Source organism: Ooceraea biroi, chromosome 1, assembly GCF_003672135.1.
Source record: "Ooceraea biroi isolate clonal line C1 chromosome 1, Obir_v5.4, whole genome shotgun sequence".
Classification (NCBI taxonomy): domain Eukaryota; kingdom Metazoa; phylum Arthropoda; class Insecta; order Hymenoptera; family Formicidae; genus Ooceraea; species Ooceraea biroi.
In genome coordinates, this window is record NC_039506.1 from 18,383,877 (window position 1) to 18,407,487 (window position 23,611).

The following is a 23,611-nucleotide window of genomic DNA, read 5'->3' on the forward strand; positions in this document are numbered from 1 at the left end:
CAAATTATTTATCAATAATGAGTGAAATTTACGATTGATGAATCTAAAGTGTGACCTCAGCTGACGTACAAAGCGTCGTGATAGAATCTCACATCGATTTAAATTGTCTCAAAGAAACTTCTTCCGGTATACTCTCGCGAGCTGATTAAAAATCATATACAGCCGATCGATTAACTCGAATCAAAGAGCGCGTATTGCGCGAATACGCCCGGCACTCTTGAAAATCCTAAAACCTAATAAAATCGAATAGAGGACCGCGATGTGTACATATCTCGAAGAATATTCTTGGCGTGTGGGTAGAGAGGCAGCTTCAAACATGGCTCTCCAAATAAACATCTAAGTGGCTGTGTACTCCGCCAGGCCTACGCGCAAAGATAACCATATGGCTCTTCCCGAGATATCATCAACCGCATGTAGATACGTATGTCTTTATACCATTGTTACCACCGATATACGCGAGTTCTTGCAACATGCGATGCTGTTCCCCGGAATCCAATCCGTTCCCGATTGCACATCGTTCGCCGGAATGAGATTATGCGAAACGTGGAATATAAGGTCAATATTATTTTGTTGCAACCGTTGTGGCAATCTAGATCTACCTAGGCACTTGTCTAAATTAGAACTATGGGCAAACTAAGAATATCGACGTTTATTCAATGTAATCAACGATTGACGACTAAGCTTTTTTAAATAGAGCCTACATTGAAGGGTTCAATTAATTATCTTTCTTTTTTAACTTGAATTGCCTTGAGAACTTGATTGAAAATATCACTAAAACAATGTCTGAAGAAAATAGGAAAAATCGAAGAAGCCGGATGTACAAGGTGTATAAATAAAATACACAGTCTTTCCAGACTCTGGTACCGAAAAAAATACGAGACGTCAATTATTTTATTGTTTCTATTTTTTTTATTCGAGATACACTCCTTCTAAGTCAATACAACACTGGAAGGAATTGAAAAATGTTTCGAAGCAGTTGCTATATATCTCGTAATCACCTTTAAAACCACAATCGAAGCTCTTTGCATATCTTGAATAGCGTTGTAACGCTTTCCTTTCATCGCCAACTTAAGTTTTAGAAATAATTAGAAATTGAGCTAAATTAAGCGAATACAGGAAGTGAATACCTTTTCTGGCTAAAAAATCGCATAAAATCTTGGATTTATGAGCCGGTGCATTATCATTTGATCCTTTTGATCCTCCGTCAGTGTATGTGATGTATGAAGCTACATGTCTTTCGACGAACATCAATAGGATCACAGTTAACGTCAAAATTATGACATATTGACGCCTTGAAAGTTTAAATAGTCATAACTAAAATATCAAGCTTCATAATGCAATCAAGAGCGTCACAAGAAAACATTTTAAAAAAAGCAGTCGCACTGACAAGGGAACTAACACAACTGTCCCTCACCGATTTTGATGGGCTTTGGATATGTTGTAGAGCATCGAAAAATATTAGACCCCTATTTTTTTTAGCTGCGTATCTCAACGTTTAGGGGTTGAAACAGCCCCTCGAAGATAATAAATTTTTTCATTTTTAGCGAATATCTTTGAAAATATAAGATATATGAAAAAATGTTTTATACAAAAGTTTTATAGTATTTTATACTCTTTACAACGGTGTATTCACATTTTTCGAAAATGTCAAATTTTTTAATTTACCCCTATCTTCAAGGGGTTGTTTCAACCCCTAAACGTTGAGATACGCAGCTAAAAAAAATAGGGGTCTAATATTTTTCGATGCTCTACAACATATCCAAAGCCCATCAAAATCGGTGAGGGATAGTTGTGTTAGTTCCCTTGTAAGTCTGGATTTGTAAAATATTAGTTAAATAGTTAAAAGCAAGATATAATTTATTAATACTATAAGACAATGTACACTATTACAAAAATGCGCTTTTGAATTTTCTTATAATGTTTCTTGAGGCGGAGAATATATTTGACACTTGTATCCGCAGCATCCGGCACATCATCTTGACCAGACCAATCTTCTCGTGGCCCCGCCTACCAGTATTTTCGTGAACCAATCCAGCTAATCCAGCTGAATCACAACTGGCGGCTTGGTTGATTTTTTCTTCCAGAAATCTTCTCTCAACATGGCAGAGTCTCGTTCGCTCATTCACTTTTACGCTGCTTCACAGTTCTCCCGAGTAATTTTTACGGACTATTTCTTATTAATCAAGCAACGTGAATTCCACATACTTAAATCTGTTTTCTTCCCCCATTAAAAACTGGTTCTATTACGTGCATGTTTAATAATACTGTTGCAAAAGAAGAGTGAAGTGAAAGGAATAAACCGAAATGAAGAATGAAGAAATTATATTTGTCAACAGTTGTTATCAAAATTGATTTTGTGTTATTTCTAATCTAACTTTTGATGTCCAATCATGTATATCGCGCAAGTATACATGAGACAATAACGCATAATAAATTTTTGTTTAATTTGGGAAAATAAAGACAAAGTGACAAAGTTAACACTCACGTCATGAATAATACTAATTGTTCTAAACAATTAAAATTTGGCGTGGACCGCATATTATCAAACGACATTTGTTCCAAGAAAACAGGTAAAAAGATAATTATAAATAAATAAAGTGGTATATAGCTATGATTTTCTTAAAACATAACTTCATAGAATTTCTCGATTTTGCATAATTGCAATTTTTTAATAATTTTAAATAAAATATAATTTTTTTTATATTAATAATGGAACTGGTATATGTCGACAGATATTCTTAAGCCTCTTCCGATACAATTACCGCCAGTACGTTGTCCATGCATCGACAGTTGCGGGCGATGCAACACACACAGTCAGAGTGTCAGAGCTAACATTTCATTTCCCCATGGTCATCCGTCATTAGCTGAGGGCGTTGCACCTGCACTATACACCAGCATAATTGACACCCTAGGAACTTTATATCGGCCCGCACCGTTACGCCCGGTTCCGAGGGGTAAGTCGTAAAATTGCATGTATTAGGTGTGTAAATTAATTCGGTGCTTTTTTTGAAGAAAGTAAATCTTTATTTATTTTCTTCTTTTTGAGAGGAGAATTCATCAACTGCCCAATAAATGCAGAAAATGATGAATATTTCGAAGATTGACATGTTTATTATTTTCTTGTAAGAAAAACTCAATTTTTTCAAAAAAAGCATAGAAATTAGTTTGCGCACCTAATAAAAGAATATGCAAAATGTTTTATACAAAGAACTGCACAAAATTTACTCATCAAATTTACATTAAAGAATATGTATGCTTTGTGTTATATACGGATGTCTCCAAAGCTGTCGTATGTTTTTATAACTACAGGTTTCTGAAAAATACAATCGTTTTCTAATAAACAATTGACAATTATTAATTATATCTTTAATTTTTAATTCTTTAGTTTTCGTCTTTATTTTGTTAAAAATACATTTAGAGATTACTTATATTTATCCATTATTTATTTATTACTGCACTTACATTATTTATTTATATACTTATTATAATATAATAATATTTTTATAATAATTATATCAATTATATTAAAAATGATTGACGTCTTCATACTTTTGAACATTGTTGTTTACAAAATTCTTGTTACAAAGGAATAATTAATTATACATAAGAGCAAAGTAATACATACATTATCTAATATAAAAAATGTGTTTAATAAGAAAAAAGAATTTTGCTGAAATTGATTCTACAATTAAAGCCTAATTTTAACTCAAAAGAGAAAATCATGTAAACTGTTGAAATTTCTGGGCTACTTGTAGAAGTAATCAGCAGCTAATAAAACGAATTTGAATGTGTGAAGACCATTAACTTTCGAAAATCCGTAAGATACTCTGTCCGAGAGAAAAAGATTATCCGGTCGAGAGAATCCCTCACAGATTACGTCATTGACAAATGTTACCATATGGACACGCTGTCTTGTCCCTCTGATATCCGGGAGCAAGTAGAGCAAAATATTTACGTGCCAGTGTATTCTCGTGTTTCCTGTCTGTGTTTAAACGACATCTTAAGTGCCACCGAGAGTTTACGCGCGGCGTAAACGGCGGCTTCGACGCGCATTTTCTTGGTCAGTTAAAATCTGGTAGCGCATTTCTTTTGAACGCGCCGTTATTTGTACACTCGATGGCATATACAAAATTTAGTTATAAAATAAAACGAAAATAAATATAAAAAATTTTAAGTAATGAATAAGAGAAATTTTCGTGCCGCGTATCTAATAAATATGCTTTTCTAACGATTGCAATATATGCATGTTATAATTTATGTAAATTCTTAATAAATTTTAATTAACAAGTATCAGAAAAATTAATGAATTTGTAGATACAATTATAATAAACAAAGATATAACTCAAATTCCAAATTATAATATTACGAATAGATTAATACCATCAATAAAAATGAAAAAAACAAACTTCATCTTATTTTAAATTTGGAAAATATAATAGCAACATGTTTAAAATTTTTTAAGACTCGTTTTCCATATTTGTCGCGTGTTTTCAGCACCTGTCACTGTTTCAATTGTTACATCAATTTCTTACATCGTACGGGACAGCTAATCAAATGTAGCGGAATGTACGAATTCGAAATGTACGCTTTCTCAAAGATCAACATGAAAGCCCGAAAATAACTATGATGTGGTATCTGTTCAAATTGATTCGGCTCGAGTGGGAGTACCGCACTGTTTAAATACGTACAGATGTTGTATACTTTCGTGCGGCTGTAAATCAGCTCGAAGTACCCCATCTTGGGGGTTTCTTCGGACTGAGATCTGTGGAAAGTGACGTCCATCGAGTTAAGAGCGACGCGTTTATCTCCCTCCGCTTGTACTTAATTCGTAATTCGCTTTTTACGTGTGTATATTCTCTCCGTTTCTAGAGCAAAACCCTTTTTTAAATATAATTTTTATTCATATTATTTTTTTATATTTATTCGTATTTGTTTTATATGCTTGAAAAGTAAATTTTAGATTAAAAATTTTGTTATTTTATTATTAACAATTTTTGTATTTTATGTGTGCAAATTATAAGTTAAAAATATTTAAGTATTTTAAGGACGTTCCATGATATTGTTTATGAAACAAAGATATTTAGTTCTAAATACAATAAACTCTGAAATCTTAATAAGTGCATAGTTCAAGAGCTAGAAAAAAAACTAAACTCCAAGTTTGTTGAATAATACATTACAGAGAATCCGAAATAAGAAAATGTTTAATTAGGCAAATTAAATATAATTACAATCTCTCTCCAGCACCTATTTCATCTTCGCCGACGATGAACCCCTCAGAAACAAACACACGAAGAAAGAGATCGTGGTCCAGAGCTGTGTTCAGTTCGCTGCAGCGGAAGGGTTTGGAAAGGAGATTCTCTTTACAAAAGTACATCACGAAACCAGACAGGCGACAATTGGCGGCGACTTTGGGCCTGACAGATGCACAGGTTGCATGATAAACAAAATAAAAGCGCATATACTTCTTTTTTTTAATAATATCGATAATGGAATCACGATTTACGTTAAATTTGTTTCTGCATCAGGTCAAGGTTTGGTTTCAAAATCGTCGGATGAAGTGGCGGCACATGAAAGAAAGCGAGAACGCTGCCTTGGCCGGTCCAGACTCCACGCAAAAGGATTTCCCTCAGAAGTTAGTCAAATCCATCAGCAATGACATGACACAACGAGACGACGAAGAAGATGTAGAAATAGACGTTGATTTATGAAACTATACGTGGCGAGCGAAAATTTTATTTAAAGATTTATCGAAAGATCAAAAATTAAAAGGGTTGTTACCATAACAACAATATTGTGTGCGATTCTCGCATCGAGTCAAGTTGCACGACAATTCCATCGACCGAGTGCCGGGTACCGCGAGTGACCTGATTCTATGCCCGAACCTGTCGCTCTTGCACTGAAATCGCTCGCTAGAACCCAGTGAACTCATTTTGTAAAGAAAGTGATATCTCGCTGTGACTCTCCACGCAAAATTCACGTTTCGATTAACGATCAACTCATTGTGATTCATTGTTCCACACACAGTGATCCAGTGCGGCAATCGAGCATCGAAATCGGTATCGTGTTCGCGCTCGTCCAACTGCCAAGGGCATCAAGATCTCCATTCTTCGCGAGCAAGATTTCCGTCCGAATTTATAGGGTCGAATGCACCCTTCACGTTAGACGAACCGCCCACTGGCTCCGTGGTTTGTACCAAAATTGATCAATAAATTTTTGTTTATTTTTTTATTCTCCAAAATTGAGTTTATCAATTTACAAAACTTCCCAGCGATTTTGAAGAATTGCGCCATCCACGTAACTCGATCCTTTCAGAGCGTGCGATATATCGGGCCCTCCGTTACTCCGAGAGCGTTCCCCGAACACAGACATATTTTCATACGTCTATATCTCCCAGACTGGGACGCATACTGCCATGTGAAGTTTAACTATACACGAGCACGTCTCAGGATCGCATATAAGTCCAGTGCAAGGATTTCTACGTGTAGAATTTATACATGCTTCATATTCTTCACATTGAAAATCATCTGAACCGTGACAAATGTTACATGATGTATAAATGTACAAGGTCTCATAACTCCTTACTTAGAATGATCTCGCAAATCGTCGCACGCTTTCTGGTATCACTGATGTGAGTGGAGAGGGTGAGGCCAGAAAGCGTGCGATATAAGTCCAAATTATACGCCATTAACGGGGAGATAAAGAGTTATGAGACACCCTGTATACTAATTATATAATAACCATGCAATATCTGAGAAATTACATTTTATATTAATTAACCAAATTACTCTAATAAAATTTAATGTAATAAGCTATATAATAAAGAATAATCTATAAAAAAGAGTAACTTATATATATCTTTTTTAAATTTACTGTATTTTTCTGTATGTATATGCATGTACATGATGTTTCAAAATCATCGGTAATAATTGTAAGAGCAAATTATAATATATCGAACACTCTAAAAGAATAAATATGAAAAACAAGCAATATTATAACTCTGCATGCGATATTTTGTACTAGAATTTTTGTTCTACAATGTTTTATAAAATCTCCTGTCAAAATTATTACCGATAATTTCAAGATACTCTGTATATTGTATTATATTGAATACAGAACTCACCATCACAAAAGTTTTCCGCAATTTGCGTCGAAATGTATTTAACCATTGTTAATACCATGAGTAGATACAATATCATGATTATGCCTCCTGAATAACGTATCTTATTGCTGTTTTAATTTATCTGTCAGAAATGACAATAATTTCGAGCAAATAAAATTGAAAAACTTAAAAGGCATTAAATATAGTATTACTTTTCCTGAATATAACTTAAATACATGTGTGAATAATATAAATAACAAATAAACAAATAAAATGCAGTCGCTCAACATAGAAAAATATCCTTCTCTGATTAATGAAATAAGATATATAGAAATCGTGCACTCAGAAGAGTTTGTGCAAAATATTTGTTAAAAGAATTTTGTAGTTTCAAACGTGCGCATTTATTGTCCAAGTTAAAACGCTAAATAGGATGACTTACCTTTTCTTTAGTAAACTTGTCCTCAGTGACACGAGAAGGATTAACGGAGGTAATTCTTTGGCGATTTTATATTAATGTGTTGGTCATTTGCCACGCAAAAAGTAGATATTCTAAAATGATATCATTAAGTTATTACGCTTAAAAAGTATACTGTAGACGTTCTCGAAACATTACCTCATCCTTATCTCAAGTAACAGTACTAATTACTCCTTATTTCAAATACTAATTGTAAGTATAAAGTTAGTTAATTGCAAACTAAATAACACTGCGCAGTTTTCTATTTTTTTCATATTTAAACTATCATGACTTTAGAATGTGTTATTATCAAAACGTCAATAAATCTATATATATATATATATATATATATATATAAGCCAAATACCACTCACTCACTCACTCATCAACGTGCAGCCCGAACCACTGCACCTATCGACTTGAAATTTTAAGAGTATATTCCTACTATCACGTAGGTGCTCACTAAGGGAGGGTTTTCTGAAATTCCACCCCTAACGGGTGAGAAGGGGTAAAATGTGTTTTTATTTAATTCTACACATAAATATCGTGGGCGAAGCCGTGACGGGGGATGCTAGTGGTTTATAATATTATTATAGTTTGGTCCTGATTTGGACACTTTATGTGCGACATCCTGTATATATTCTTTTTTTTATGGTTTGCTTAGTATTTTATTGCAAACTTATACATAAAATGAGAAAACATTTTATTTATTTAATATAATGCATGAATTTGCTTTAATGCCTGTAATGTCCAACATTAAAACATCAACAATTAATTAATTAATTCTAATTAATTCTAAGATCACCATATATATATATATAATATATATATATATATATATATATATTAACATTAGAATGAATTTCGTCAATATGATATTCTATTTTTTTATACGCTTCCGCGGCAACGACTTTGTTATTCTTTTTTTTATCGGTAGAAACGTGCTTGGCACATCTGGTCTATTGAATCTTTTATTTAGAAACGAAAGTACGTTTAGTGTTACGAAAGTATTGTCTCCATAATTGCAAAGCAAGATGATGCACTACTTGATGCGACCCATCCTCGTCGCTCGTCATCGTTCGTCGCAAGTGTACGGGAATTACCTCTACCGTTCAACGACGAAATTGACAGACACATTGGCAACCACCACGAAGGGAAAACGCGTGCCACTCAACGCTAATGACATAATAAGTAAGAAATGTAGTACTTATACATATTCAATGGCTTCAAGCCGAGATGAATGCTTTTGTATCTTTTTACACGAAGTACTTCAATTAATGATCGAAATCAATACATGTAATTTTGCTAAACTCAAATATTATATATTATACATTAATAATATTTAATCATTATATATTATATATTATAATGATTATATATTATAATGATACTGAGATTTTTATTTTGTACATAAACGTAACAAGCATTAATTCTTTTTGTATGTTTGTAGTATTAGAAGTTTAAATGCAGATGTACACGCATAAATCTAAGAAAATTTAGAGATTTTGACAAATTTTCTCTCTCGCTAAATTAATCTTGAGAGAAAAAGAGAGAGAGAGAGAGAGAGATTAAATATGTAATTAAACCGTATTTTTATATCATTAAAAATAGACAAAATAAAAAATACAACACGAATACGAGCGCACATGCATACATATATACGTATATTAAAAATGCATCATAAATTTAAATATCAAAATGCGAATGTTAAGACTGCCATTACACAAATATCCATTAATCAATATTTGAAATTTTTCCCATCTCCAGCCGCCTCCGTGACGCAGCCCCATGCAATATCGGCGGTAAGCGCGACCGTGATGTCATCGAAGGCGATGCCACTACTGGAGACGGCAAATTCCGAAATAGCACCGGAGAGTTTTGGAGAGATTCCCGCAGCCAAAGTTGTGCCACGCACCACGTACGTGGATAAAACGCCGTTGCCATTCGAGGAGATTCCCGGGCCCGCGATACTGAAGCTCTGGGAGAAATACTGGAGATACGTGCCGCTCCTTGGTACGCAACTGTTTTGCAGTCTACTAATCAGCAGACTTGGGTCCCAGGGTACGATCCCTTGAAATTCAGCTGCTTGGGATCGAAAGGGCCGCTTCGCCATTTCCAAATCGAGCTGCGAAGCTCGGACACGCGCGAGGATTTCCGCGACGCACGCAATAAAGAAATCCTGGCTCTTTGGATTTCAAGCTAATTGCTTCTTGGAGTTTGAAAAGACATGTGCGGGGTATGAGATAAAATTAGGAAATTAGTTATACTAGGAACAAAGAAAAAAAGTCAACATTTTTAGTAAGAAAACTTTAACTGATTAAGATTACAAGATTACTCATTTTAATCATTTAGAATGTTTCAGAGCTTTAAGAGCTCATTTTATTCGATCCATTAGAATATTTCAGAGTCCTTAAACTTAAGAGATTGATTAAAATAAGCCACCTTGTATACGTACGTATCTAACACGTATGTATGTTTTTATAATTAATGTATATTAATTAATATTTTCTACATCTGAATTTTTAAAGGTTTTTTTATATCAGTTTGAGGTGTGTTATGTTAGGTCGCTTATCCTGGAACCGCAACATCACACCGATCAAGTACCTATTCAACGAATACGGCTGTGTCGTGCGAATCAATGGGCCGCTCGTGAATGACATAGTCATGATCCATAGGTGGGATGTTCTCACTTTTCATGCTTTTCCACTTTTCATGCTAACTCATCAATTATTCCAGACCTGAGCACATAGCGGAAGTGTTCAAGCAGGAAAGCAAGTCGCCTGTTCGCAGCGGCATCGACATTCTTCAACATTATCGTCTCAATCACCACAAATATCGTTTTGCTGGACCGTTCTCTCTGTAAGCAATATCAATTAATTTTAAACGCGATATAGCGCAGCTATTGAAATATATGAGAAATCGAAGCTAACTGGTCAAAGAGTTGAATGATCCATCAATGTAATATTATTATAATTTTACAGCATGAATTTAAACAAATTTAATTATCTAGTTCTTTGATTATGAATTGAATTATTTCCTATGTGTATTTGTTTATATTTCGTGCGCTTTGTGAGAATGCTGCTTATATTTGCACACAAATGTTATTACGTAAATCTTTATCTTCAATTAAATTGTTTAATTTTTTATTGTGAATTATACATCTGTATCGTATAAAATACTTTGAACGATGCATATGCGTTAAATGTTAGACAAGGTTCGGAATGGTTGGAAATAAGAAAGAAAGTGGACCAGCCGCTGCACGAAACTATATCGAATCATGTTGGAAAGTTGGACATGATATGCGACGAACTTATCAACAGAATTCGTAATATACGGAACCGACAAGACGAGGTTTGTTGCATGCCAATAAACAATAAATAAAAAAATTATTGAAAAGCAAATTCTCTCTAATTTCATATATAATTATTTAATATAATAATTATATTAAATAATTATATATGAAATTAGAGAGAATTTGCTTTTCAATAATTTTTTTATTTATTATTTATATAATTTTATTTTATTTATATGATTATATAATTATATAAAATATAAAATATAAATTAATATAATCATATAATATAATATAATTATTTAATATATAAGCAAAAGTTTAATCTTACGTGATGCTTTTAAATGTGATTTAGAGATATTGTTTTGACTAATTATTGTCTGAATAACAGGTACCAGCAAATTTTCATCAGGAACTCACCGCGTGGGGTATGGAATGTTTCTACGCGATGATGTTTAACAAGCATCTTGGTTTCCTCGATTCTACCTCGAAATCTGAGACGTCTGAGGCCGCAAGGATTGTTAATGCATTAACCACCGCTCACACGTACATGAGTCGCTGCGAAACCGGATTCCAAGTGTGGAGATTCTTCGAAACTCCGTTCGCCAAGAAGCTTTTTGCGGCTTGTGATATTCTTGATGAGTAAGCTCTTCCTTTGATTAATAGAATATTCATATAATAGTGAGTATAATCTTATATATTTTCTGTTTTAGTACTTTGATAACAATATTTGTCAATGTTAGTATTAATAGTGCGCTATAATATTTTATAATAATTTTGTATCAAATATATAATTTTATATTTAATTAATATTAATAATATTTTATATTTAAAAATTCTTTATGTAAAACTATATAATTTTATATTAAGTAGATATATGAAATATTAGGTGTAAGTAAATATGTATGGAATGAATACATATTTATCCCGTTTTTTTTAAATATTTTTAATAATATGGATTACAACATATATTCGTTATTAGACAAACGGGACGAATATATGTTACAACCCAATACAATAAACGTAAAATGTTTCTTAATCACTCATACACGGACCTGTATTTCAGGGTTATCGGAAAATATATTCGACAGACGCAGAACAAGTTGCAAACTTCGTCGCAAGAAGAAAGATCTGTGAATGAAGAGAAGAGTTCGCCGTTGCTCGAAAAAATGATGCTCCAACGTATTCATTCGGACGACATTTCTACCCTCTTGATGGACATGATGATTTTAGGCGTTCAGGCTGTAATAAGCAACAATCTAACTCAACTGTAATAGGAATTTAAATGGCTGATTGTAAATTTTCAGATCGTTAATTGCGAAGCGTTTCTGCTTTACTTCTTAGCGAAAAATCCGAGAGTACAAAGACTGTTGTACGATGAAGCAATCTCTGTTTCTTCTAAAACGGGATCTGCTCTGACGACAGAAAGCTTAGAAGACATGCCATACCTAAAAGCATGCGTAAAGGAGAGCCTAAGGTTGCGACCTGCATTTCCGTACTTGACAAGACTGTTATCGTCACCAATCACGTTGCACGGATACACAATACCGAAGGGAGTAAGTAGAACGTTACTTTAAATCTAGATATAACGTATAATGAAAAATTTATTCATTCTTCTAGACTTTCGTCATAATGGCGAATGAAATAATGTCACAGCGTGAGGAACTTTTCGAGGATCCCGAAAAGTATCGACCGGAAAGGTGGCTAAATCAGAATGAACACGTTCATCAAGAGTATTCATATCTACCTTTCGGAGGTGGCGTGCGATCCTGCCTGGGAAAAGATCTAGCTGAAATACAAATGATGTTGCTTACGGCAAAAGTAAACGAGTTTTGCATTCAATAAGATACTATTTAATAATATGTATAATTATATAGAATAATAATTATATGAATATAATTAGATAGATCGAAATATGTATTCGTAAATATATCATATATAGATCGTAAATTCATATTTTCTATCTCTTTTTATATCTTATACTACATATTTTATTAGGAATAGTAGTTCAAATCAAAGTATAGAGTGTTTAGGTTTAAATGAGTCATATTTTATTTGTTACATTTTTTTAATTTAATATTTAAAACTCTAAGATTTGAAAATAAATTAACTTATATTAGTTAGATGAAATTTTCTTGAAATACGTACATATTGCCCCATCATTCTTGTGAAAAGATTATTGAGAAACCCTGTGCATATAATGTATAAAAATAGTATATAATGTATAATACATACTATTATTACTATAATATACGAATAATGATAACAGAATACATATAAAAACTAAACATGATATATGATATAAAAGAGTAACTCTTTATCTTGTACAGCTGGTACGAGAATTCACAATCGAATACGATTATGCCGACATCCGAAGCCGATTCATGATGATAAATATGCCAAACAGACCATTGCGTTTTCGATTTGTAGACAGGAATTAGAAGATATAAAGCAATACGGAATTTAAACAATTTGAACAAGCGTTTGAAGAAGAACAGAATAGTTAGTAGACATGCAGTTTCGTTATATCACATATGAATTGCTTTCTTGTACAAAAAAAAAACTGTATAAACGAGGTAAAATCGCGTTTGATAGATTAAAATATAATAATGTATAAGTTAAAAACAATGTATGTATTTACATTTATATCTAATACATTAATACATAATAATCTAATCTCTTTTTTTGAAACGTAAAAGAGTTGTTTGTAAGGGAAGAGTATACTGTGCATCGATCTTGTTGTAATTAAGATACTAGCTCCTATAATTAAGATTACTGTAAATGTTATAATTGCGATACTGTTAAAAAATAAAAATAATTCTTGTAGCTTATGAGTATTATATATAATTGCGTTCATTAAATATAATAGCGTCTGTATGTATGAAATAATTATAAATGTTAAACAATTGAAAATAAATATAAATGTTGCGATTACAAGAAACAAAAAGGTGATTTTTTTTAAGAATATGTAAAATTGTTTTTTAAAGAATGGGAAGCCATCGGCATAAAACAAACAATTTTACATATTCGTTTGTAAAAGATGACTTTTAAGAATATATAAAATTGTTTTTTTTTGCGCCGGCGGTTTTTATTCCATTCTTTAAAAAACAATTGTACAATTGCATCAATTTTCGAGTTTTCAATTATGACTTCAGTTCTCTTTTCTTAAACTATATAAACAATTATAAATGATTATTTATGTACATATAAGTTGTAATATAATTTCTCTTTTCTTAAATTATGTAAAAAATTGTAAATGCCATTCTCCCCGATTAGCGCCATAATTACATAAAAACTTATAAATCCCATTCTTCTCGCTGATTACTGCTATAATTCGGTGAAAGATTCATCCAACATTGTTCGAACACAATTCTGTACATCACGTACCTAAAACAATTTTCGCCAAATGTTTAAAGTTATAAAGTTTCATGCGCGCAAAGCATCAATTACTCAAATAGATTATGCATTCATCGTGAGTTACACGCATTAAGCACACATACACGTATACATTTGGCAACTTTAATATATTTTGTAAAATTGTTTATTACTTATGACTTGGCAATAACCTTAATTGTGAAGAATCTTAATCTCCTTCTTAGTTGTAACAAATGTTCCCTAATATGCGTATTGAATCTGTTCAGGTTTTGTATTGTGGTAATCTTTGCTATCCATTCTATTTGCACTTCATGGCAATGCGAGCATCGTACATTAGTTGTAACAAATGTATTGTTTATAGGAGGAATACATATACGGAAGCAATGCTTATGTCTCCTAAAATATATTAATATTTCTGAACAACTATAATTTACGTAAAAGATAAGAGAAATCTACTAAATTACGTTAATACCTTTTCTGTTCTTCGTAAAATCCTAAGCACATAACCATCCTTTGTATCTCACGTAACTTTTGCTTGAAGTGTTCAAAATTTCTTATATTTTGTTTTCCATAGTTTACTAGGACATCCAATTTCCGAATCTATAATATAAAACTATTGAATTAATATATTCATCACATTAATATTCATCAGTAATATATACGTAACAAATGCAATGTTAATACATTTTTCAACATTTGTTTAGTATTGTTCAATTCTTCATCACAACGGTTATCCAAAACATTTTTACTAAGAAAGAAGTCTTCATTAAAATATTATACCTACTCTCATATTCATGTCTGATTCCATGATTACACTTGTTGTCACATCAGTATGATCAATATAATGAAATACAAGTTGTGTCTGGAGATTCAAGCAACACCAATCTTCAGGTAAACTAAATGAAATAACATCAAACGCTAATTGCTCAAATGAGTATGCTTGGCTATCGGGCAATGCCTGTAACAATACCATTTATATTTATAAAATCTATATCACATTATTTAGAAGCAGTGTTGTCAGCGGGGACGCGGCAAAACGGCTGTTAACTTTAGCTTTCCACACAGGGGTGCCTGAAATCGCAAGTAAAATAAAATAAGTCATGATTTTTGAATGTAACCTTTTTTCACAAGCGAATATTTTACAAACTACTTTCTTTTTCAAATTTTCCTATGCATAGGCATATTCCTTGATGTGTTGCGTATCGATGGAAAAAAAGCGACTTAAACTCAGTTGATGTTTTCTTATATTTTTAATTAAATGTTCGACGTAGGATAGTACCCCAGACTGTACCCCAGTCGGACCATTAACTCAACAATTGTTCTTACTTTTTATCCAGGAACTCGCTCAAGTTTTAAAACGTAAATGCGACTCATCCTGTATATTATAAAACAAATATAAATAATATTATATGTGTGTACAGAACATACATACCATGGTTTTAGAAACTTTTCTCTCACGTTTTCCGACAACACCGTACAATAAAATCCTATACTTATACAAAAAGTACAGAAGCGATGTACAACTGAAGGAAGTTTAGCAGACACTGAGTAACAGACAAATCTTGCTTCCCTCAAATGAATATGCTCAAGTCAATATGCTTGTTGGTAAATATCACTGACGTCAAGGTCTTACTTTATATCTAAAGTAATAGGTAAACGTTCCAAAACTTGGAACCTGATTCTGAACTAAAGTAATGTCGGAAGACGACATAATATAATGTTACTTTATTATATTACTCGGAATCTAATCAAACATATAGTAAACTCTCGTATAATATGTTTATATGCATAATATGCATATAACACCGAGTCATATAACACGATGTCTCCTTGCGGAAAAAATTGCGGCGGTGCTCCTATAACAAAGCATGTATCAGCCTTATACAATCCTTTATATATTTATAACGAAACATAATTATTTCTTATAACACGTAATTAACATACGGAATTTGTAGACTTATATACACAAAACTTAAAACATTAATTTATGTGTTTTATATTTTCCCTCTTCAGAGCTTAATGGCCAAATCGTGTAGTACGTTCCGCACACGCGCAATATGCGCGTATTACGCAATCTTCTATGAGAATAGTCATTTGCAGCGATTCTACTTTTTTATTTCTACCCTTCCACGTGAATTATATTAGACTGCACTATACAATATATATATAATATATAATATTGGAGACATAATTATTTGCGTGCGTTTAGTTAAAATTTTCCCGGATGCCATTTAAATTTTCCCAAACTGTTGCTAAAGAGATAATTATGAAGCCAACACATGTAACACACGATTCACGTAAAATGTATCGATAAACGATCTCCGCGTTACGTTTATATACTATGTCGTGCAATTTAGATTATCATGTTATGATGGTAATTAATGAAACGATTAGTTTTAACGAGAGTAAGCATGTACTTGTGACACCTGTTATAATGGACAAAGTCATTAACATGGAACATTAATTACGTTGGCCTCATGCAATTTTCTCATTAATCTCGCGCCACAATAATGCTCAATTGGGATTATGACATTAATTTAATTCTTCCACACAGAGGATTGTTATCGAGTATTATCGAGTATTTTGTGTGAACTAAGCTTGGAAAACTTGCTGTGAGATATATAAGTAATGTACGTATAAGTAATGTACTATTTTTTTTATAAAACGCAATGTTTATTATGTAAAACGTATAGTAGTTTAATCATGTAAGTAATCCTCATCATTTTCAGTATTACTTTTCCATCTTTCAGGCAAGCTATAATTTTCAGATCGAAATAGAAAGACTTGTCTTTATTTGCGATGAATTTATTAAGTCATTTCCTTATTTTTTCAACATTGTTAAATTTTGTATGGCAAGATATGCTGTAGGACGAGCAGAACAAATGATAATCTAAATGGTGTTGTATCCGGTCTTATACTTGTATTCTTTCTTTTCTTTGTTTATTCTTGACCGATTATGATGCGTATAAATGCCATGTACGAGAAAACGGCCGAGGTGTACTAAAAAATGATAGAATATTCTGTTATTAAAATGTATATAACGCAGGATTATAATTGCTATTGCAGATAAGGACTCAAAAAGATATAGCAGATCTAAGAGTGATTTGGGATAAAAATATCTGACATACATCGATATGATAATGAACATGCCAAATTATCTATATGTGTTACTTATTAATACATACGTAAGAAAGTTACATACAAACTCTTACCGTCGCGTAATACTTTATACACAATTGTGGCAATGCTCCCGGGACTGAAACGATGACCGAACGTTGACTTCTACGCATGACATGCATGAAAATTTTCCTCATAGCCACATCATCCTTGTACCATGATGAATTATAGACAGCAAGTGCTATGTCACTGCTCTATTGGAATTTTTTATATGTTAGTCGAAATATTGATGTGTCTACACCTCTTGTATAATGTACAGTTATGCATTTTATTTATTATTTGGAAGTGACTGACCATGGTCATTACGTTATCAGCCGGCCAAGCGTACATATAGAGTTCCAGAAAGCCGCTGAAGGTTACCATAAAGAATGGAAACTTCACTGACACTGGTTGACGCTATTTTTGCAATTATAGGAAAAGAATATTATATAATATAATATTCTCAGAATGTTTTATAGAATCGATGTCCTTAAAATTATTATCGGTAATTTTAGGGTCCATATATATATATGCTTAACAAAAATAATATAAATAACTCCCTTTGCTCTTGATATAACATTAGGTGCTACTAATCCAAAGCAATTTTTTAAAAAAGTCTTATACATAATATAACGTATTTTCAAGTTTCTCACAAATTATTAGTGACGTCACTACGAAGTCTTAAAAATTAACAATAAAATATTCCCGTTTAATAATGATATGATGAACAATTACATTTATATTAAATAATATATACTTAACAATATTACAAAAATAATAAAGAAAATAATGTTTTGTTAAATTTTGTGAGAGTTATCCATGCAGTAAATAATGGTTAACCATGTATCATTCTTTTGTAGAAATTATATAAAACATGTACGTAACATTTAACAAGAGCACAAGATGTTATACTTACACTCATAAAAATAAGGTAACCGAATATTACAGCGCCGGTACTGCATGTTACACCTAACAATGCTACATAACGAACCACACGCGTCACTTCCTTTGCATATCTGTAAGTATCCACTTTTGGAACGTATATTCATATGATATGATTGCTGCAAAGTTGTTGCAAGCTTCTATATTGTAATAGGTAATTGCATTACAATATAATTGTATCACAATTAATGCTAATCAATTATCTATATTTCATATTTGTCAAAATATACATTTGTATTATTCATAGAAATATAATTGTAAAGATTATTCTATTATTTCAAAAAATATTTCTTTACTTTGTTTCCTATTTCAGTGCAATACGACTTATATTATTTAATTTAAATATTTTTCTAAATATTTAATAATTGTTTGTTATATTATTTATTTTAAATTTAAATCCATATTTTAAATCGCGATACACTGGCAATATCTGATGGTCGGATAAATTTTATTAACTGCATGCCAACAAATTTCTTAGTCCAACAAATTTGTTGGCATGCAGTTAATAAAATTTATCCGACCATCAGATATTGCCAGTATATCGCGATTTAAAATGGATTTAAATTTAGAAACTTCCTGGCGAATAAAAGATTCTATACTTGTTATTATTTATTTTATTTTATATTTTATATTATTTTATATTTTAACAATTATTGCAGTTATTATGATATTTTCTTTCAACTTTATGTTATGTACCTGAGCAATATATTGTGTTCGTAAACGCATTTTAACAACTGCTTCATATCTGTTACTGTGCGGAATCGAGTGGATAATATATGGAATCTAGCAGCAACAAACCAAAGTAAAAGAGCAGGAAAAGTATTCGCGCCAACTTGCGTGGCACTTTGCAAAACAAGTAGTATATGATGCATGTAAATAATAGTTTGCAATGGTTGATATATGTCAAATGGATATTCTAAATCAAGTGGAAACAGTTGGGGCAAAAATAAAGGTGCGAATATAAAACAGGCGGCTGTTATTACCAAGCTGCAAAGAATGCTACCTGCAATAATTATAAAATGAATATTAACAAATTGATAAATATATTAATAAATATATAAAATTAGTATCAATTCAAAAAAAGAAATTTTTATAATTTATAATAATTTATTAACACAGATTTTTTAATTTTGTGTATTTGAAGCAATAAATGACTAAGTTATCGATGTTACTAGTATTAATATAAAAATACCTTAGGAGATAATGTTCAATTTAAAGCTGATATTCTACATACCGTACAAGAATTTACATTTGTCAACATAGTATTGAAGAATCTCCTTTTCGTGTATTTGTGCACGTTGATAATAATCCTCTATTTCGAAAACAATAAGCTGCATTTATCCAGAAAATTTATATTAATTATTATTAATACTTTTTTACTTGTTAATATCTTTATTATTATTATACAATATTTTATTATATCATAATAAAAGCAACATAAAGCTTTACCTTTCTATGGTATTAACACGTGCCTTATTAATAATCAAATTAATATTAAAATAATAAAACAAAGATCGGGCAATTGACAGTAAAACAAAGTTTAAACAACAAAGTTTAACAAGCAATTAAAAATTAATATTAGTAATCGTATTATTGATATAGATATTCAATTATCTTATCATCATTAGGCGCACTATTATTAATAATCTTATTATTATTACACCAATTATCAATAAGTAATATCACACATTTTACTGAATTATCCACGAATAGTAAAAACTTCCTAATTCACGAAACGCCATATATATATTTATTCCACACATGATTAATATTCTAAACTTACATTACATAAATATTCTCACCTTTATGCGTTTGTCCTGCATCGCGAAGAGTATTATCTGTAATGGGACCTGCACGGCGGCGCTCATTTGGCACCCTATCTTCATTACCATAATTACATCATCGCCATGTTTCGAGATCGTCCACACCCCACTGACGATGATGGCAGTCGAGTTCGCGACGCATAAATAGCGCAAAGTGCGGCGACAGAGTCTCCGGAACTTAGTAGCGTCCGGTGGAAGTGGCCAGCAGCAAGCGAGCGCCAGGTAAACTCGCAGAAACGCTATCACTCTATCCAGCGTTACTTTACCCATCATCACACACGCGAAAAGCTCACGGTGGAAATTCTTCAATTATGATACTGTTTAGTCTAGCTTGCTAAGTGACAACGGCGAGATTCGCGTCTCTTGTTTTTATTTTAATGGCGAGCAGGATAATGACAAAGCAGACAAGTCTAGGAATGATTACGAACAATCATTCTCTCCCGAGGAATTAAGGCGTGATGTTTACTCATCATGAAAATACACCGCGGTCATCTATAATGTATAAATTGAGGTATATCAGTAAAATATTAAAATAAATTCAGTACGACGACATGTACAAACAATAATGTGACGATTTGCTCATGCATAAATTCAATAAAGACCCGCTGATTTATATAGCGTAAATTCATTCAAACAGTTAACTCGTGCTGTATCGCCGGGGTAATTTAATCTAAATTAAATTAGAGCTACGTGATCGTTGCTGCGAGCCACCTCATGGCGATGTGGAAAGCTACCCTGGATATGCGGCATAGTGATTTTCGAGGGATTTAATTTTCACCGTGCAATACAGCGTTGAAACATACATGAACGTTCAACACGTATAGCTACACTGGATTTTGTAAGTTGTTCAATCAGCAGTTGTTGATCAGTAGTTGAGAGTTATAAAACGAGAAAAGAAAAGATATTAACCCTAGCTTCCCACACAGGGGGGTGCCTGAACCCCAAGTAAGATAAATTCACGATTTTTGAATGTAACCTTTCTTCACAAGCGAATATTTTACAAACTACTTTCTTTTTCATATTTTACTGTGCATAGGCATATTTCTTGATGTGTGGCGTATCTATGGAAAAAAAGTGACTTCAAATCAATTGATTTTTTCTTATATTTTTAATTAACTGTTCGTGAGGTAGCCTGTATCCCAGTGTGGGAAGTTAGAGTTAAAAAGTATCTAGCTTCATTAATATGTCGCCAAACATCTATTAAATATCCATTAACGTTCAAATATACTGCAACTTTAATAATTAATAATAAGTGAAATTGTTAAATGTTTTTATACCTATAACCAAAAAAAAAGGAAAAACCTTGTTTAATATACAATTACAAGCTGACACTTTGAATTCCGTTAGAAAGTACAATACATCGCTCTCGTGAACATAGAAGCCATATTTGGGAAATGTGATTCTGATCTTTTAGATTGTGGCACTATTTTATAACCTGGACAGGCTTCACGCGAGACGGAAATACTTCATATAACATTGAAGCACGTAAAATCGCCAACGAAATCAGCAGTATGATCGATTACTACGTGAAAAATTAATTTCACAGGAGCAATTTCCATCGACACTTTACCAGACACCTGTCACTGGTCTCCCATTACCTATATAAGCACAAAGGCCGCCTAATTACTCATGTCGTATCGAACGTGACATTATTATACAAATGCGAATACTTCTAGACGCCACAGTATAGTATACTTGCAGTCTAATCGTAATTATAACGGCAATTCAGCGAAGCGAAACGCCCAGGTGTATAATAGAATCTCTCGTAACAATGGATTGCAAGCTACATTGATAATAATACCGTAGATGAGAACAAAATTAATTTAATTCAGAGCGACGTAAGTAGTGATACAATGTGTAATACAGATTTTTTTATTTATTAACGGATATTCGTATTCTTGTCTAATTATTATAATTTGTTTGCTGATTGCTGCAGTAAGACGCCGATGATGATGAATATATGTGATATATAATAAATTTTGACATTTGGATTTTGCATCAAAATATCTTCGCCAAGAGCACGAAAAGCAAAACTGAAAACAGTTTAGTTATGTAAAGTGATCCTCAATTAACGATTAAGCCTACTACAAACTTAATTCCTTCAGTCATTATTGAGATTTGCTAATCGATGGTGCTTAACTAGTTGCGTCGCTTATAATAATCCACAGGGCTGCCTTGCACGTACGTCTCTTCGCAAGTGCACTTGGCGTGAGACATTGTGACTAATGTGTCTCTTGACTGCTCTATAGTGATGAAGAAATGATGAACAGGAAGGAGAAGGTCATGATTAATGCTGATGAACAGGAAGGAGAAGGTCATGATTAATGCTGATGCTTGCAGTAACAAATCTCACGGGTGTAGTAAGATCTCTCCATTTATTCAAATATTCTGCTATCTATCTATTTCTATTACAAATACGTGATCATGTACTATCTCAGAAATGATGAATAACAAACTCATTTAGAACAGAGTTCGCAACCCCATAAAGAACGAGAATGTAAAATAAAGAAGCTGAAAATATAAGCAATTTATAAGTGAACATTCATAAATATCATGTTGTCATATTAACAACTACTTTTATATTTTTTATACAAAATCGAGTTATTGACATAATCCAAATTTTCTCGCGATATAATCATTTTATTTGATATCATCGGTGTTTCTATTATCTCTCAAGTTGTTGTACTCTACCTATTTTGAATTAGTTACTATAGTTTCGAAAATTCAAAATATATTTATTACACAACCGACTTAACACAATACTAATATTCACAACTTACGTTTCCGCAAAACTGTACGGAAACTACGGGTATAAAGCGACCGGCGTTAATTACAACTGGCTTCAGACATCTCTGAATAAGCATATAAACGTTCTGACGAACGATTCGTGAGCCATACATACATGGTGAAGTATAGATTTGCCAGGTGACATCATAAGCCTGCACAGAGAGATGTAGAGAAAGATTAGCAGCTCTCTTGCTCATTGCTTTCTTTCAAATCTTGAATAATATGTAATTAAATGAGTATTTTTCGGTTTTAATTTGCAATTTATTTTAATAGTAATAAATATATTTTAAGTTTCAACATCAAGTAAGCTTAAATAAATTACTTCTTTGAGAACGTCGCCAGATTATTACATTTAAAATATAATTTGCACTGATATAGTGACAATTTCTCTATTGAACGAATACTTTTTTGTCCTTTATCCTTCTGCTACGAAGAGATATCAAATATTTGTTTAACGAGTATTTGTTCAATTTTCTCTAGTGATCTGTGTCAAAGAAGAAGTCAGAAAACTAACCTGGTCCGTTATTTCTTCTGCCGCATAACAGCATATGAAGAGCCTAGTTATTGATACAAAACTACCCATAAAAAATTTCACTCTCTCTACAATATTTTTTTCCGTATTCTGCAATTTATTATATTTAGGATTATAACAGATATTATCAGTTTGTGCACATATCTTACAG

The 23,611-nt window shown here is 32.2% G+C and overlaps 4 protein-coding genes across 5 annotated transcripts; 2 read left to right on the plus strand and 2 right to left on the minus strand.

The window, feature by feature from the left end:
- The first annotated feature begins 382 nt into the window (after positions 1 to 382).
- Positions 383 to 6,772, plus strand: LOC105283315 (H2.0-like homeobox protein). The gene is made up of 5 exons (XM_020032995.2): positions 383 to 555; positions 2,461 to 2,570; positions 2,733 to 2,954; positions 5,242 to 5,429; positions 5,526 to 6,772. Exons 1-5 carry the CDS (start codon positions 383 to 385, stop codon positions 5,706 to 5,708), a joined length of 876 nt encoding a protein of 291 aa, XP_019888554.2. The 3' UTR covers positions 5,709 to 6,772.
- Positions 6,773 to 9,385: 2,613 nt separating this feature from the next.
- LOC105283345 (probable cytochrome P450 12a5, mitochondrial) lies at positions 9,386 to 13,716 on the plus strand. Its single transcript, XM_026969905.1, has 9 exons — positions 9,386 to 9,614; positions 10,117 to 10,228; positions 10,290 to 10,412; positions 10,763 to 10,904; positions 11,237 to 11,487; positions 11,912 to 12,089; positions 12,153 to 12,401; positions 12,466 to 12,666; positions 13,176 to 13,716. The coding sequence occupies exons 1-9, from the start codon at positions 9,386 to 9,388 to the stop codon at positions 13,284 to 13,286; spliced, it is 1,596 nt and encodes a 531-aa protein (XP_026825706.1). The 3' UTR covers positions 13,287 to 13,716.
- Positions 13,717 to 14,078: 362 nt separating this feature from the next.
- Positions 14,079 to 15,829, minus strand: LOC105283314. Of its 2 annotated transcripts, XM_011345956.3 has the most exons (5): positions 15,653 to 15,829; positions 15,005 to 15,178; positions 14,693 to 14,820; positions 14,412 to 14,616; positions 14,079 to 14,232 (listed from the first exon to the last, which is right to left on the minus strand). In XM_011345956.3, the coding sequence occupies exons 1-5, from the start codon at positions 15,653 to 15,655 to the stop codon at positions 14,173 to 14,175; spliced, it is 570 nt and encodes a 189-aa protein (XP_011344258.1). In that variant the 5' UTR covers positions 15,656 to 15,829; the 3' UTR covers positions 14,079 to 14,172. The 2 variants fall into 2 exon arrangements, with proteins under 2 accessions (XP_011344258.1, XP_019888527.1); XM_020032968.2 differs by lacking the exon at positions 15,653 to 15,829 and having other exon boundaries at positions 15,005 to 15,621.
- Positions 15,830 to 16,871: 1,042 nt separating this feature from the next.
- LOC105283344 (odorant receptor 22c) lies at positions 16,872 to 22,904 on the minus strand. The gene is made up of 6 exons (XM_026969665.1): positions 20,107 to 22,904; positions 19,768 to 19,771; positions 19,553 to 19,649; positions 19,008 to 19,321; positions 17,692 to 17,793; positions 16,872 to 17,591 (listed from the first exon to the last, which is right to left on the minus strand). Exons 1-6 carry the CDS (start codon positions 20,412 to 20,414, stop codon positions 17,415 to 17,417), a joined length of 1,002 nt encoding a protein of 333 aa, XP_026825466.1. The 5' UTR covers positions 20,415 to 22,904; the 3' UTR covers positions 16,872 to 17,414.
- Between the last annotated feature and the right edge of the window lie 707 nt (positions 22,905 to 23,611).

What these genes read in the sequence shown, in the direction of transcription:
- LOC105283315 (XM_020032995.2), top strand. Translation starts at nt 383, where the DNA reads ATGGCTCTTCCCGAGATATCATCAACCGCATGTAGATACGTATGTCTT. An exon ending in TGCGAAACGTGGAATATAAG is followed by an intron (nt 556 to 2,460) that starts GTCAATATTATT and finishes GGGAAAATAAAG; the next exon opens with ACAAAGTGACAAAGTTAACA. An exon ending in GTTACGCCCGGTTCCGAGGG is followed by an intron (nt 2,955 to 5,241) that starts GTAAGTCGTAAA and finishes ATCTCTCTCCAG; the next exon opens with CACCTATTTCATCTTCGCCG.
- LOC105283345 (XM_026969905.1), top strand. Translation starts at nt 9,386, where the DNA reads ATGCCACTACTGGAGACGGCAAATTCCGAAATAGCACCGGAGAGTTTT. An exon ending in TTTGCTGGACCGTTCTCTCT is followed by an intron (nt 10,413 to 10,762) that starts GTAAGCAATATC and finishes GTTAAATGTTAG; the next exon opens with ACAAGGTTCGGAATGGTTGG. An exon ending in GATACACAATACCGAAGGGA is followed by an intron (nt 12,402 to 12,465) that starts GTAAGTAGAACG and finishes TCATTCTTCTAG; the next exon opens with ACTTTCGTCATAATGGCGAA.
- LOC105283314 (XM_020032968.2), bottom strand. Translation starts at nt 15,193, where the DNA reads ATGGTATTGTTACAGGCATTGCCCGATAGCCAAGCATACTCATTTGAG. An exon ending in AATCAGACATGAATATGAGA is followed by an intron (nt 14,821 to 15,004) that starts GTAGGTATAATA and finishes TTTATATTATAG; the next exon opens with ATTCGGAAATTGGATGTCCT. An exon ending in TAAGATTCTTCACAATTAAG is followed by an intron (nt 14,233 to 14,411) that starts GTTATTGCCAAG and finishes AAATTGTTTTAG; the next exon opens with GTACGTGATGTACAGAATTG.
- LOC105283344 (XM_026969665.1), bottom strand. Translation starts at nt 20,414, where the DNA reads ATGATGGGTAAAGTAACGCTGGATAGAGTGATAGCGTTTCTGCGAGTT. An exon ending in CAAATGTAAATTCTTGTACG is followed by an intron (nt 19,322 to 19,552) that starts GTATGTAGAATA and finishes TAATTATTGCAG; the next exon opens with GTAGCATTCTTTGCAGCTTG. An exon ending in ATATATTGCTCAGGTACATA is followed by an intron (nt 17,794 to 19,007) that starts ACATAAAGTTGA and finishes TTGCAAAAATAG; the next exon opens with CGTCAACCAGTGTCAGTGAA.